Source organism: Podarcis erhardii (genome assembly GCF_964252035.2).
Source record: "Podarcis erhardii genome assembly, chromosome: 2".
In the NCBI taxonomy this organism is placed as follows: domain Eukaryota; kingdom Metazoa; phylum Chordata; class Lepidosauria; order Squamata; family Lacertidae; genus Podarcis; species Podarcis erhardii.
In genome coordinates, this window is record NC_138498.1 from 75,160,735 (window position 1) to 75,175,002 (window position 14,268).

General features: G+C 41.3%; 1 protein-coding gene across 3 annotated transcripts in view; it reads left to right on the plus strand.

The window, feature by feature from the left end:
- The window catches only part of SEMA3G (semaphorin 3G), a 76,857-nt gene that overhangs the window by 38,166 nt on the left and 24,423 nt on the right, over positions 1-14,268 (plus strand). Inside the window, exons 3-4 of one of the 3 annotated variants that reach the window (XM_081850548.1) lie at positions 2,526-2,588; positions 11,547-11,666. In XM_081850548.1, the coding sequence (XP_081706674.1) occupies positions 2,526-2,588; positions 11,547-11,666 (183 nt within the window). Of the gene's footprint in view, positions 1-2,525; positions 2,589-5,856; positions 5,915-11,546; positions 11,667-14,268 lie in introns of those variants that run through there. The other 2 variants (XM_081850550.1, XM_081850549.1) reach the window with 2 other exon arrangements.

The window sequence follows — 14,268 nt, forward strand, 5'->3', positions numbered from 1 at the left end:
ACAGTTATTTGCCTTGGAACTGGGCTTGGACCAGACAGTCCTTCAAATAGAGGACTTACTCAAATCAGAGGACTGTCCTAAGGAGGAGAGTTTGACTTTTGTTTGAGTGCCTAAATAGAGTTAACTTTTTATAAATATTTTTTAAAAGAATGCTGAGCATAGTAGTTTTTAAATATGGCAGCTGGAAGACAACACTTTGGTTCTTTTCTTAGAAGTTTTGTAGACTTTTGTTTCACTGATCCTCCTGCTCTGTGATACCGCACCCACTCCAGTCTCTAGTTGGTAAAACATGTAGGGGCAGGCCCATGAAACGTTCCATAGGATAAGAATGCATTTATTATAATAAATCACACAGTTTGGCTTATTGATGCCATTTTGGAAAGGAGATTTTAAGTACCACTGTGTTCAGCTGACATCTTAGCCAGCTGCAAGTTTTAGCTTTTACTTAGAAAGAGCAAGAAGATCAAACTTTTGTTTGTGTGTCGCTGTGTCCTTGAGGGTGTGAGACCACACAAAAGGGAAATGGAAGGTCAAAGGAGACCCTTCTCCTCTACATCTTACAGAAAATGAATGTCTCTCCAGAATTCTCTGCCAGCACATTAGTCTGTAAAACAAACTTTATAAATCAGTCCATGCCTTGCATAAACAGTTGCTAGGCTTATGGTTAAAGAGCCAAGTTGTAAGGCCAGGTTAGGGTTAACCAGATGTCCTTTATTTGAAAAGATCTCTCTAAATTCTCTCCTAATTCATGAAACTGCAACTCTTTGTAGGATAATGGATGCCTTTTGCTTGAGATAAAAATGACTCCAGAGGCTCCTTTATTTTTGAAATATTAATCTGGCATCTTATATTCTTTATTACCATATTAAATGGAGTGAAGCATCCATTACAGGCAAAAGAATAAGATTTAGCTTCCTTCTCTAAGGAAGCACTTTATTTTGTTTCTTTCTTTTATGTTTTCTTCCAGTTACTATCTTGGGTGATTTTAACATTTCGCCCCTTCTCTTGTTAGGACATTTTCTTTTCATGAGTATGAACCAATAAATATGGATTTCTTGTCTTCTCATGTTGCTCTTCTCTAAGCCCCCATTCTGTCTTGTTTCTGTCCTGATTCTGCAGCTTTTCATTTCCCCCCAACTTTTTATATCATTCCTTCAAACGTTTTCCTCTGTTCTACATTCTTGTAGGTCTTCCCTTCCTCCACCTTTCTTCATATACCATCTTTACTCCTATCCTTGTGCTTCTGAGCATACATAGCCATGGCATGCCATAAGTAATATTGTGGAGATAATTTAATAATAATAATAATAATAATAATAATAATAATAAGGCACTTTCGAACGACGTTCATCCTGATTGGTTTGTAGGGAGATTAGACAACAATGGCTGTTTAAGAAGCATTCATTCTGATTTGCTTGCCAGGGAAGTTAGATGAAGTGGAGTCAAAGCAAGCGTTATCCCACATTTTCCAATGCATTTCTCTGCCGTTTCCCTTATCACAAAAGTTCTGATATGGGGGGGGGGGCGGGCGGGGGGGAGGCAGGTTTGTTGCAAGATGCCTTCTTCCAACTGTGCAACTTGCATTTGCCAGTATGTGATTGAATCTCACCTGAAAATAGCCACAGTCTGGAAGTGAACTTATTCATTTTAGGTTTTTGTTTGTTTGCTCTGTCTCCTGCAAAGGAAGCTTATTTTAACTTCCTTTAAGTATTTGTTGAGTATTTGTTTAAGTATTTGTTGAGTACAACAGAGGTGAAAATGAGCACTGCAGCTGCCTGCCTGTGGTAATGACTTGTATTGGTTCCAAATATCTGTGATAATCAAAGCTTCTTGAAAATGAATTTATTATTATTATTATTATTATTATTATTATTATTATTTACATTTGTATCCCACTTCTTCCTCCTCCCCATTTTATCTCACAACAATTCTGTGAGGTACGTTAGGCTGAGAGCAAGGGCTCATCCTGCTTGCCTCACCACTTTCGCCCAGGAAAAACCGATATTTACCACTGAATCAGAGCAAACACCAATTGGGTTTTCTCCCAATTGATGTTTGCTCTGATTTAGCACTAAAGAGAGGGTTTTCTGGGGGAAAGGAGCAGGCCAAACAGAAAACCACTTGGACCTGTGCCTAAAAAGCATGGGATAAGCAGAAAACTGTTTGGAGCCGAGCTTTCTGGGCATGGAACAAGCAGAAGTGTTGATGAGCCCTAAGAGACAGACCGAGTGAGCTTCATGGCCGAGGGGGATTTGGACTCCGGTCTCCCAGTTCCTAGTCTGAAATTCTAACCACTATGCCACAATGGTTCTCAGAGGTTAACATTCCTTCAGGTAAAGTCTATGTACAGGACAATTTTATTCCTGGCAAAAAGTACAAGCATAACAAGGAATTTAGTTGTTTGTCAAATAGCAAGAAGGAAGAAGACCCTGCACCAAGGATTTTCTTCTCAGCCTGAGGAAACTCACTCCCGAGTTCCATGTCCTCAGAATGTCTTGCACTTATGTTTTTGCCTTATGTTGCAGATCTACTGGCCGCCACTCCCTGGACAGAAAGAAGAATGCTTTCGGAAAGGAAAAGACCCAGTGGTAAGTCACCCTGTAAAGTATCCTGATTAATTTCCTATGAGTTTCGGCACTACTCTGATGACATGTTTGAAATGAACCTGCGACTTCTGGGAACAGGCAGGCTGCATCCCTTGCTGATATCATCTTAATCAGTTCATCCTACTTCCATTTGGGGCAACTCCTCTATCCCTCTTCCAGCTTGTTGATGCTAGAAACCGGTTTGATGAGAATCCACTCTTCTCAAGGGATCCAGGGAACTGCAGTTCTGCTGAGTCAGTCTAGGGATAGCTGACTAAGATTTCTTAATACCCCATCAAATGTCAGTTCCCAAGATTCTTACTAAGTCACCTTGGCAATTATTATATAACACTAATAAAAGTTTGGAGAACAGAAGGCTAGAGGCATAATACATATTCATGACTGTAATAGAATGGGACGCTGGTGATTAGTATTCATAACCTTGAAAGAAAAGTTAGGAATTAGGTTGTTTTAAGCTCACTAAGTATGTGACATTTTATGAAGGCTTTATCACATTTTAATTGTAAGAAAACTTGCCAGTTTTAATGAATATAGATTGGGAGCCAATCCTTCAGGCATTGCGTTCTTGATGCGTCCATACATAAGCATCACGTCTTTGCAGATTTTACCTGTTAGAAAAGAAAGCTCATCACATGGGAAGGTGAGTAGCTTGAGGGACAGTTCAATGTTTAGCTCCCGCCGGTTGGATTTTGGAAGCATTCCCATGGATAAGTGCACATGAATATGTTTTGTTGGAATGAGTCATCCATGCAGCTTGTAAATTGCTTTCGAATATATGGGGTGGGGTGGGGGGTGGGGTTATAGAAAGGTGAGTGACTACATGTATAAAGGAATGAACTTGCTTCAAGGCTCTTGGTTACATTGTTTTGTGAACTGAAATCTTTTTTGTGTGTGAAAGCGCAATTCTAATTTGAGAATAACTGCCCAGGCATCTCTCTCCGCCCCCAGCCCCATCTTGATACCATATATCTGAAAACTGGTCCCCACCTGCACTTCGATATTCATCTATGAAGTAAAAAAAAAAAAGATTTTTTTTATGATACTAGGAAATAAATATATTGTATGGTCCAGTCTTCCCCAGCTAAAGCCAAGTTCAAATATCCGCTCACTGCTAGATGCATCAGTTAGCTTACATTTTAGACACAATTGTTTTCGCAGGCGTGGGAAAGTGGAAGACTTCTTAGGGAAAGAAGAATCTTAAACAAGCAGCAGGAAACTTTCTGCAGTGTTGGGGTACCAGTTATAAGTGGGGTCACCTGAGATGCACCAAAGGGTATCACACACTGAACTATCCAAGGTGAAAGAGAGTGACAGTTGTTTTGTTTTTTTAAAATATTATCAAATTTTCAAGCAATAAACAGAATCATATCGAGAAAAATACAAGTGCATTAGAAAATTAGGAGAACACAATATTTGTAAAGCATGTCTAGTGTAACCCCATATCACAGATTTTGTCACTGATGCATATTACAAAAGGATATCTCACTCAAACATAATATGACAAGTTTCCCATCTCCAAAGTTAAGAAACTACAGGAAAGGCTGATTGGAATAACCATTCTTATTAAAAGCAGAAGAAAGAAAACGTCAACCTGCTGATATCATCATTACCAGAATGATGGGTTAAACAGGCTGCCAAAATCCTCAGGGGCGGGGGGCAGGGCGGGAAGGAAAGTTCATATAGATGTACCAGATGTATATGAACTTGGGTAAAAATGACCAATGTGTTGTTGGGCTAAGTTTGCTTTCCCCCTCAAGAGACATTACAAGGGAGATATGATTACATAAGGAAAGCTCTGCAGAATCAGACCAAATGTTCACCTGGTCCAGCATCTTACTTCAGCATCGCTCTAGGTTGATTGTTCTGTCAGCACAAGCTTTCCAGCTTTCCAGATGGAACAGTCTCCCTTGTCTTCCTCCATGCCTTGTTCTGGGTGTTCTCCCACCCCACAACCCAGCTCCAGGGATTAAAGGGGGTTCATGGGCGGAGGAGAGGGGGACAGAGACCCAGAATCCTTTGAGGGAAAGAATCTGCTTTGCATGTGCTTTAAAGGTGTGGTGTGTATGGTGACTACACTACCTGAAAGACCATAATTTCCTGCATGAAGATGCCCACATATTATAGTCATCGGGGGATGCCAGGACAGCTCCTTCTGCCCTCATTGGATACATTCAGATGCCAGGTTAAACAACCCCACTTGAAGGTGTGTGTATGTGTGTTTTAAAAAACCATATATTGTGGTACTGTTCACTGTTCTTGCTTTTTTTGTTTTATTTTCTTATTGCTGGATTGTGTTTCTTTTGTTTCAAGATATTTTGACTGCAATCCACCCCGAATACCTTATTTGAGTAAACATGGGATATAAATGTTTTATACATAAACAAATACATATGTGGTATATTTATATTACTTTTCTCATAGCTGCAGTGTTTTCCATTCCCTTACATTGCGGGTGAGAAATCTTTTGGCTCTCCAGATGTCATTGGACTACAACTCCCATCAACCCCAGCCAACACAGGTCCAGGTGAGGGATGCTGGACATTGTAGTCCAGCAGTATCTGGAGAGCCGCAGGCTCCCCCACCCTTCCCTTGCATAGCTCACCCTCACCACAGCTCTGTGAGGATTACTGGGAGGGAGCTGAGGTTGAAATACAGTGGATGGCCCACAGCCACCCACTGAGCTCACAGTTCAAGATTTGCACCCAGTCCTCTAAGTCTGACTAGGCAGCCACTTGTGTGGACAGAGCCCGGGAAAAATGTTAATGGGAGCTTTTCCCGCAGGGCTCCTTGCACATTTTACTTTCTAGCTTTGCCTATTCTTTACATATCACTTCACAGTCACGCAAGTAGTTACTTAGAAAACATGCTCTGAGACAATGGGGACCTTGAGAGGCCTAAGAGGGGATCTGAACCCCTTGCTGACAGTCCATCCCAAAGTAATTGCTCCCAAGAGTGGCCATCACTCACTTCGGTTTCCACATGTTTATTTTGCAATCTGTCACCAATGGCTGCAGCCTTTTGTGTAGCCTTTTAAAATTCCAGCTCCTTGCTATTTTAGTGGGTAAGTTTTGCAGAAACAAAGCAGGGAATCCTCTGAAATGAAGCATTTAGCTACACTGAAGGGCACTACAGTATCCGGGTTCTTAATATGGGAACTTGACCCATGCCACACTGCAGGGAACAGAGCAATGGAAGTAATCCTTAATTATAATGCCTTTTGGGAATACACTTACCGCCAGAGGTCCAATTATCTTAAGGAAGTGAAATGCCTTTGCCGGCGCCATCCCACAAAGGCACCCAACTAGAAGGTAAGCATCATTGCCGTCAGCCATTCTGCCTGTTGGTTATACTGAATTTTCATAATTCATCCTCATCACTGCACTGTGAAGATTACTAGGAGGGAACTGAGACAGACAGACAGTGGCTTCCACAAAGCAATCCACCAAGTTTTGTAAACTGTAGATTTCTGTACTGTACCTTTCTTTGATTCTTCTATCGATAACACTTTGTGACTTTGTTGACAACACTGCCCGTTCCTTTTCTTTTCATTATTTATTGCCTCTGTGAGCTGGTACATGACACCCAGACATTATGCCCTCATTTATAACCACTGGTTGGCTCTTCTCCCTCAGTTCTCCATTGAATACTGAGAGGATCTGGAAACTAAACATTATGAGGAACAGTTGAGGAAGTTGAACATGTTTAGCCTGGAAAAGAGGAGAGTGAGAGGAGATATGATAGACATCTTCAAATATCTAAAGGGCTAAGCAAGCTTGGTTTCTTCTACTCTGGAGGGTAGGACCCAAACCAATGGATTTGAGTTACAAGAAAGCAGATTCTGACTAAACATTAGGAAGAACTTTCTGACAATAAGAGCTGTTCAGCAGTGGAACGGGAGTGGACTCTCTTTTATTGGAGGTTTTTAAGCAGAGGTTGGATGGTCATCTGTTATGGATGCTTTAGTTGAGATTTCTGCATTGCAGGGGGTTGGACTAGATGACACTTGGGTCCGCTCCAACTCTAAGATTCTATGATTCTAGGATTGTAGAATAGAGAAATCAAGCCAACTGACTGAGTGAATGCTGGTTACCACAAGTGGCTGCATCATGGGCATAACATTTTGCATGTCTGTTGACTGATAAGGAGAGGGACAATAAGTATTCCTTGTTTTCAGGTGCTACTTTTGGATTTCCCCCCATTTAACTCTGGTGCCCTCTTGCCTGAGAAAAACCAGTTGCTCCTGAAATATGTTTGTAAGACTAGGAGTGTCAGAAGGCTTCTCTAAGCACCATAATTCAGCTAAATGGAAACAGAGATTAATCAGGGTTGACAGAATTAAATAGACTCATTAGAACTCCTCATGCCACTAGAAAAACAGTAGTAGTAAATGCTAAAAGAAATGGAAACAAGGACTTCAGAGCCAGCTTTCTTATTATAAGGGGAGGAGAAATGGGTGTATGAAAGCAATTAGATTATCGGCAGTGAACTCTGGTTGTTTATCTGGACTAAGGACCTTGGTAATTTGATGCTAAACTCCTCTATTTTGGTTTAGCTTAACATAGCAAAAGGTATATTAGGACTCCATTGGAATATTGGTCTAGTATTTCCAACCTTAAGCTTAAAAAATTGAACTCTTTTAAAATCGCTTATTCTTTCATGTCACAAGTTATTAAAATTTACAACATGAGGGCTCTTATCCTGCCCCATTTCCAGTATTTTCAATTTCCCCCCCTATTTCCCCCCAATATGTTAGAAAAGATGGCAATCCAAGAAAGAAGTCAGGATGTGAGATGTTAATTTATAACTCTCGTTTTTATACAAAAGGTGCACTATCTGAATACTTTAATGTTGTTAAACCTGCCAGCTTTTAATAAATCACAGTTTATGAAACATTGGGAAGGATCATCTTGACATTGCAAAATTTCACAATGTGAGGAAGAATGTATGAAAAACATGAACCATCACACCTTATGGAGGTTGTTTTGAGAAATAATGAATTTCTTTTGACCACATTCAGACCTCAACCTTTTTCCCTTGATTGTGATTCTGACTTTTGTGAGTGTGACACTTCCCTGCCATGAATTAGACTTGTGCTTCACTTGCTATTAATCCCTGTATAGTCTTAACTGGGTACCAACTTTGGCCTGGCTTTGAACCCATGTACTAAAAGCAGAGGGTTATGTAACCCATTATTTCGTTCCCTTGAGGTTTGTAATTTATTACCTAAAAATAAAAAAATAAAAATTGGTACAGCTAAGATGGATAATCAGAGATAGGATATAGCATGTTCTATTTGATGGGGTGATGCAGAGTAAGAAGGCTAAGATAGGAGTGGGAGTCACTAAGCATCTGTTTTTCTACAGCAATAGATGTAGTTCCTTCTGTGTGTTGTGAGATGGATAGATCTTTAGAGGCCATCGGAATCTAGAGGTGCCTTCAGCAGTCTCTCTGACTTCTCTGTGCTTATCTGCCAATGCTAGCTGCTCCGGAAAAGGGAGCAATTAATCCAGGTCAGACTTGTGAATGGTCATTTGTCATCCTGCTGTGTAACTAACTAAACTTCCTTTTTAAATGACTACTTTGTCCAGATGAACGTTGTATGTCTCCTTCATTTCCTGCCATTGTCCCTCCCACCACCACTATTACATTTTGCCCTGTATCTCTATCAGAATTTGAGAGCAGCTGAAATTAGGTTCCTTGCTGATGTTCCTTCTTGGGGACAGAACATAAGGAGAGCCTTGCTGGTTCTGGTCCAGCATTCTGTTTCCCAGAGGGTCCAGCCAGATGCCTATGGATGCTCCTAAGCAGGGCCCAAGGGCAACAGTCCTCTCCTGCTATTGTTTTCTAATATCTGGTATCAGAAGCATGGTGCTTCTGACTCTGGATACACTAGTATACATCCATCATGAGTAGGTAGCTATGGAACATTTCTGTTATGAAAGGTTTTGGGATATTTGCAGGAAGCTATGGGCCACACATGGATTGCTGCTTATGCCATGTGGCTGGCCTGATGGTTTTGAGGAAGCAAGTTTTGAGACAAGACTTATTTTTGCAAAAGCCATGTTGATTGTTTTCCAGCTAGACTTATCCTTCTGAATGCCTGATAATTGTATATTTAATTAAGCTTTCTACCAGTTTATCTAGAGCAGTTGTAGATATCTCACCTGTAATTTCTCAGATCACCCTGGACACCCCCCTTTTTTTTAAACGATGTGTTACTTTGACCACTTTCCAGTCTTCAAGTACAGAGGCCAGTCTTCGGTACAAGTTACAGATTTTTGTAGGTGATAAGCAATTTCATATCTGAGTTCTTTTGAGAACTCTCAGATGGATAACATCTCGATTCAGTGATTTCTTAGTTTGTGAGACAGGCCTAAAACATCATCTCTTGTCACTACTATCAGCCTCAGTTTCTCAGACTCCCTTCCTGAAAATGTCACTTTAAGTGTGGGTATCTGCCCCATGTTCTCTACAGTGAAGATGGATGCTAATAATTCAGTTTCACTGCAATCTCCTTATCCTTCTTTAGCACACTATTTGACTTTTTTATGTTGTTGCCAAACAGCTTCCCTAACCACTTTCCTGTTTGTAATATATTTGATTATTTTTATTGTTGGTGTTAATGTTTTAGTAATATGCACCTCCAATACCTCTCTCTCTATCTCTGCATTCCTTATGGCATTTCTTTTGCTGATGTTTGTGTTCCTTTTTGTTCTCATTTGGGTAAGACGTCCATTACCTAACCATGCTTCCTTGTTGCCTCAAAGAGCAAAGTGGAGGTGGATTTCCTGGGTGAGAGGTGGTCTGGAAGACTTGGTGGAGTGATGAAGGGCAGTGAGAGCCGTTACATTTCTGTGTTAAGTGTGAAACGCCATATCATATAATGTTAGTTTATAATTTAAGAGACATTCCCTTATTTTAGAAAATTGGCTAACCCTTTCATACTAAGTTGTGGACAATGGTCCACATTCCCACGGAGTTGTTGGAGCAGAGGAATGACCAAGACTGTTGTACAAACTGAAGACTGAATTTGCAGGTTAAATTAGGGTTTATGCCAGTCTTCATTCTGTGTTTTATCCTCATTGACACAAAATTATTACATATCAAACTTTAAAATCATGTACAGACTCAGAGACATGGCCAAATAGCTATCTAGCAAAGCGAGTGTAAACTGGCAATGCTTGGTTGGGGTTCTGTTCTGCATCTTGGTTTCTGATCAATGGTCTGGAGGCAGCTAGTGGCCTCCTGGAACGAACCCAGTACCTTGGCTCACGATCAAAGATCCCATATTTCATGGAATTGGAAGGAGTCTCAATGTTTGTGCATGCCAACAACCTGTAGCACTGAAGTGGTATTTGTCATTCCCAAACTGTTTGTTCTAGGGCCCATTAATTAATACGGAATCTGCTTTCCTTTAAACTGCCTCTTAGTGTTATTGTCTTTGCAGGCAGAGGGCAATTATTCCCTGTCCTTTTTGAGGAACTCTTTTGCATCGTGTTGCCCTTTGGAGGACACCTGACTCTCAGCAATTTTATTATAACTCTTGGGATTTTAATAGTAATTTTATGATTTAATCCATAAATCATGTATATAGTGTTCTTAAACGTAAATAGCTATTAAAGTGACTTTGATACAGATCAACAGCAAAGGAGTTCAGAATCAAACGGGGAGAAGCCTCGTGGATTTCTTTTAAAGATCGATTCTTCGACAATTTTGTGGTTTGAAGTAGGGGTAAAGAGGTTCTGTGTGGTTGTTTTTTTAAAAAAGTTGAAGTATTGTCAAGCCTACTTCTTGGAATTTCCAAATAAAGATGCTGTTTCTAGCCCTATTGTGACAGTTTCTTCCTGTTTTCTGCTAACCTAACAACACTGTTACGTAGCATATATCTTGGCTCATACAGGAAATCAGGGCACAAGGCAATATGAAGACCTCACTTCCTGGCCTGAGTTGACCATACAATGGGATGGAAGCAGAGGGGTCACATGTGTAGTCTGATGAGGGAAAGGGCTTGCATTAGCTAGAGTGGAGTGGCAGGGAGTGTGGGATACGTGCCAAACGTATTTTTAAATTAAAAAAAGCAGGAATTTACTGCCCACTTCCACAATAACAAGGCCTGATGCCTAGCTGGACATAATACAATGGGAATTGGTCACGTGAGCTTGGAGAGAGGAATGGACCGTGTGACTGTAAAGGTATTTGGCATTGTTCTGTGCACTTGCATGTGGAACCAGATTTTTTGCATCATTGTGGTCCTTAGAGAATTGGAAAATGCTTTAGGGTTTACATCTGCATGTATCCCTTCCTGCTATTTGGATCCTAGGCGTAGGGTGGGGAAAGAGCTGGCGTATCCCAGGGCTCAGCATTGTTGCTGACTTTGACCCAGGGGACAATGCTGGCAAGTCCAATATGACACCTGCTTTCATTCTTAATTGTTTTGGCTATGCTGCCTCCTTTTCTGCCATAGTCATTATTATTTAATTAGTTAATTAATTAAGCTTTTTAAAAAATTCCACTCCAGCCAAAAAAGGCTCCCAGAACAGCTTACAAATCACAAAAACACAGAGAAGAAGTCTGCTGGATCAGGCCAATAGCCCATCTAATCCAGTTTTCACATCGTCTGACTAGATGGTTGTGGGAAACCAGCAAGCAGGAAGAGAGTCCTACTCTCAGGCTTACCATCTAAAAAAGACATGAGAAAAAAGGGAGAAAGCAGTAAACAAGCTCAGGCTAAAGTTCTTAGACACAGGTTGCTCTAAGAACCAACTGGTCTCTCAGCTGTGTTGATGGAGAGACCTCGTATCCCTTTTCTTCCCTCTCCTGCTGATTAAGCTCTGATCTCATCACACCCACCCACCTTTAACCAACTTTGATCATTGCTAAAAGTCGATTTCTGTGATGCACGTGAAGCATCATGAATCCCAATCGTTGTTTCTTTTCCAGACAGAATGTGCCAACTACATCAGAGTGCTTTACCCTTTAAACCGGACACACTTATTGGCCTGTGGAACAGGGGCTTTCCACCCAGTCTGTGCTCTTATCTACGTGGGACACCGAGGAGAGGTAAGGAAGGATTCCCTTTCCCCCCTCTGCGATAATGTTAGCCCTGTGACACGATAAATGTATGGTGTGGGAAGATCTGGCATGCAGAGGAATGCAAAGACATGTGGTTCCCATCACCAAAGACTTAAGAGCAGGGCAGGTAGCAGGTAGATCAGGATCTGCAGAAGCAACTCTCAATAGTTTAACAACAGTAAGTAAAAGTTTTAAGTGAAATATCTGCCGTAGCCGGTCTTGAGCTATTTGCTTATCTCTTAACCTTTGACTATATCTTTGTTCCAGTGTGCTGGCCACTATGAGAGTTCTGTGTTAGAACCCTTGGCATACTGTAACTCAGATGTAGATTTGTCTCTGTAATACAGCGTCCATTTTATGAAGTGCTACAGGTAATTGACTCTGTCACTGAGCCCATATCTTATGGGATGTCTTAACTGTTCCGTAGGTAGACTGCTGCAGAAGAATATAAGAAGAGCTCTGTGGAATCAGGATCTAGCTCAGCATTTGGTTCCCCAAGTGTCAAACTAGGTGCTTATGGGAAAACACATGCTGGACTAGGTAGATCAAGAGTTGGGGGATGGGGGGAGTTTTTACAGCCAAGATCTTTACTTAGCCACCCACCCTGTGGGACACCTTTGACAGTCACCTAATGTCATTATGACGTCAGGTGACACCTTCAGAGGGACTTGCTGATTAGCGCTGAAAGTGACCCCCTATGATTAGCTGATTGTCTCTGGCAGGACAACTTCAAAGGGCTCACTACAGGCCCCAGTTTATGTAACTGCATTCAATTTAGATTCAAACCATGCCTGAAAATGACCATTATTTTCTTTGCAGAGGAAAAAATACTTGAATCCAAACTGTGCCTGGAAATGGACTTTAAAGCAGCTTGCAGTGAGCCCCTTTGAAGGTGCACTGTCAATGAAAGTATACCTTCAAACGGGTTTTCTGACAGCCCTTTGACCACAGGAACCCACAGACAACCTGCCCCAAATGCACTAGGGAGTTCCCCAATGGAAACTGCTTAGTGCAATCCTTCCCATAACATAGAGAACAATGAAATTGGTGGGAGGGGGATGAGGACAGGGCCATGGGATCATCCTCTCTTTCTCCCTCAATTTCATGAGGTTTGAATGACTGAAGTGTGCTCTAGGCTTAGGAACTTTCTAGCTTTGCATTTCCTCAACAATCTTTCCCAACCATACATTTATATTGCCCTATTAAACAGAAAGGCTGATTTAAGTGCTTGTATTTCTTTAAACAGGAAAAAAACAACCCTTGTTACCCAATAAACTGGACTGTAATATCAGATGCACTTAAGTCTTCTTGTTGTTATGGGTTAATGTGGCTGGACTTGTGGAATTTGTCCAACCATGTAAGCATCCAGGAAAGAAATGGATTTTGGGTCTATTAATCTGTCAGGCTGATTGATGCTCTACTGTGTATCCGACCCCAGCTCAAACGACCTCTCCTTTCTGGTTGTTTTTTTAAAGAGAAATCCATGCCCCCTTTATTTTTTGGACGCTTACTCCAAGCACATTCTGTTAGCTATTTGAAGGGAAGGAGGAACAAGAAAGATGGCTGTGTAAAGATAGAGACAGAGAGCTTAAAATGGGGAACAGAGCCAAGAACCAGGGAAGAGGCAGGTGAAATTGAGATCTCAACGACTGTGCTCAGAAGAGAAGCAGCATGTTCTTAATAATTTGCATTAAACCACCTGTCTCTTGGGGTGGGCAGACAGACGTGAACACCAGCTATTTCTCTCCCTGTGCAACAATGCTTGGCTGCCTCATGTGAGAACTACAAGTATGGCTGGCTGATGTCACGACTGGGAGAGTCCAGAACACCAATTTTGGACTGCGGTTTTATTTGTCTGGTGTTGGGAGCTACTAACCATATTGCTAAACTTCCTACTCCAAGCAAGGAAGGCCATTGTGCATGAGACACGGATCTCATTTACTAGCTCAATCCCTGTGGTTCTTTTCTGGACTGATTCCTGACGTTGTACAGTCTTTATGGATTTAGACAGTGCTTGCTTCCTGCTGGGATTTTTTTATATATATATATATATATATATATATATATATATATATATATATAAATATATATATAAATATATATAATTTTATACACACACACATATATATATTAATTCTAAAATATGTGGGTGGCATTTCCCTCCCTCCAAGCTTTTGATTTCCCTCTGAGGCGTTGCTCATAAATCAAGCTGGCCTTAGCAGGAAGGTCATTCAGCTTCACCCTGTAACCCCTCTCGCTTGGGAGGATTTGACTCGCAGAAGCTTTTATTGAGTGCATGAGAGAAAGGACCCTTTCAGCACAGCTGTTCATTGTGAGCAAAAGGGATGATCGGACTGTCCCTCTGACATCTCACCTCATAACCATATCCGGCAGTACCTTCCCCCTTTGCTAAACGCTCATGCTGATTTAGCCACGTTATTGAGAGGCGTAACAAAATACAATTGGGGTCCTGTGCTGCTGCTGCAGCAGCATGTCAGAAATTTAACAAGGCCTAGCCTTGGCCTTATATTGGCCTGCAAACTGCACTGGGGAACAACCCTATGCTTGGGTGTGGGTGGACAGTTGCATG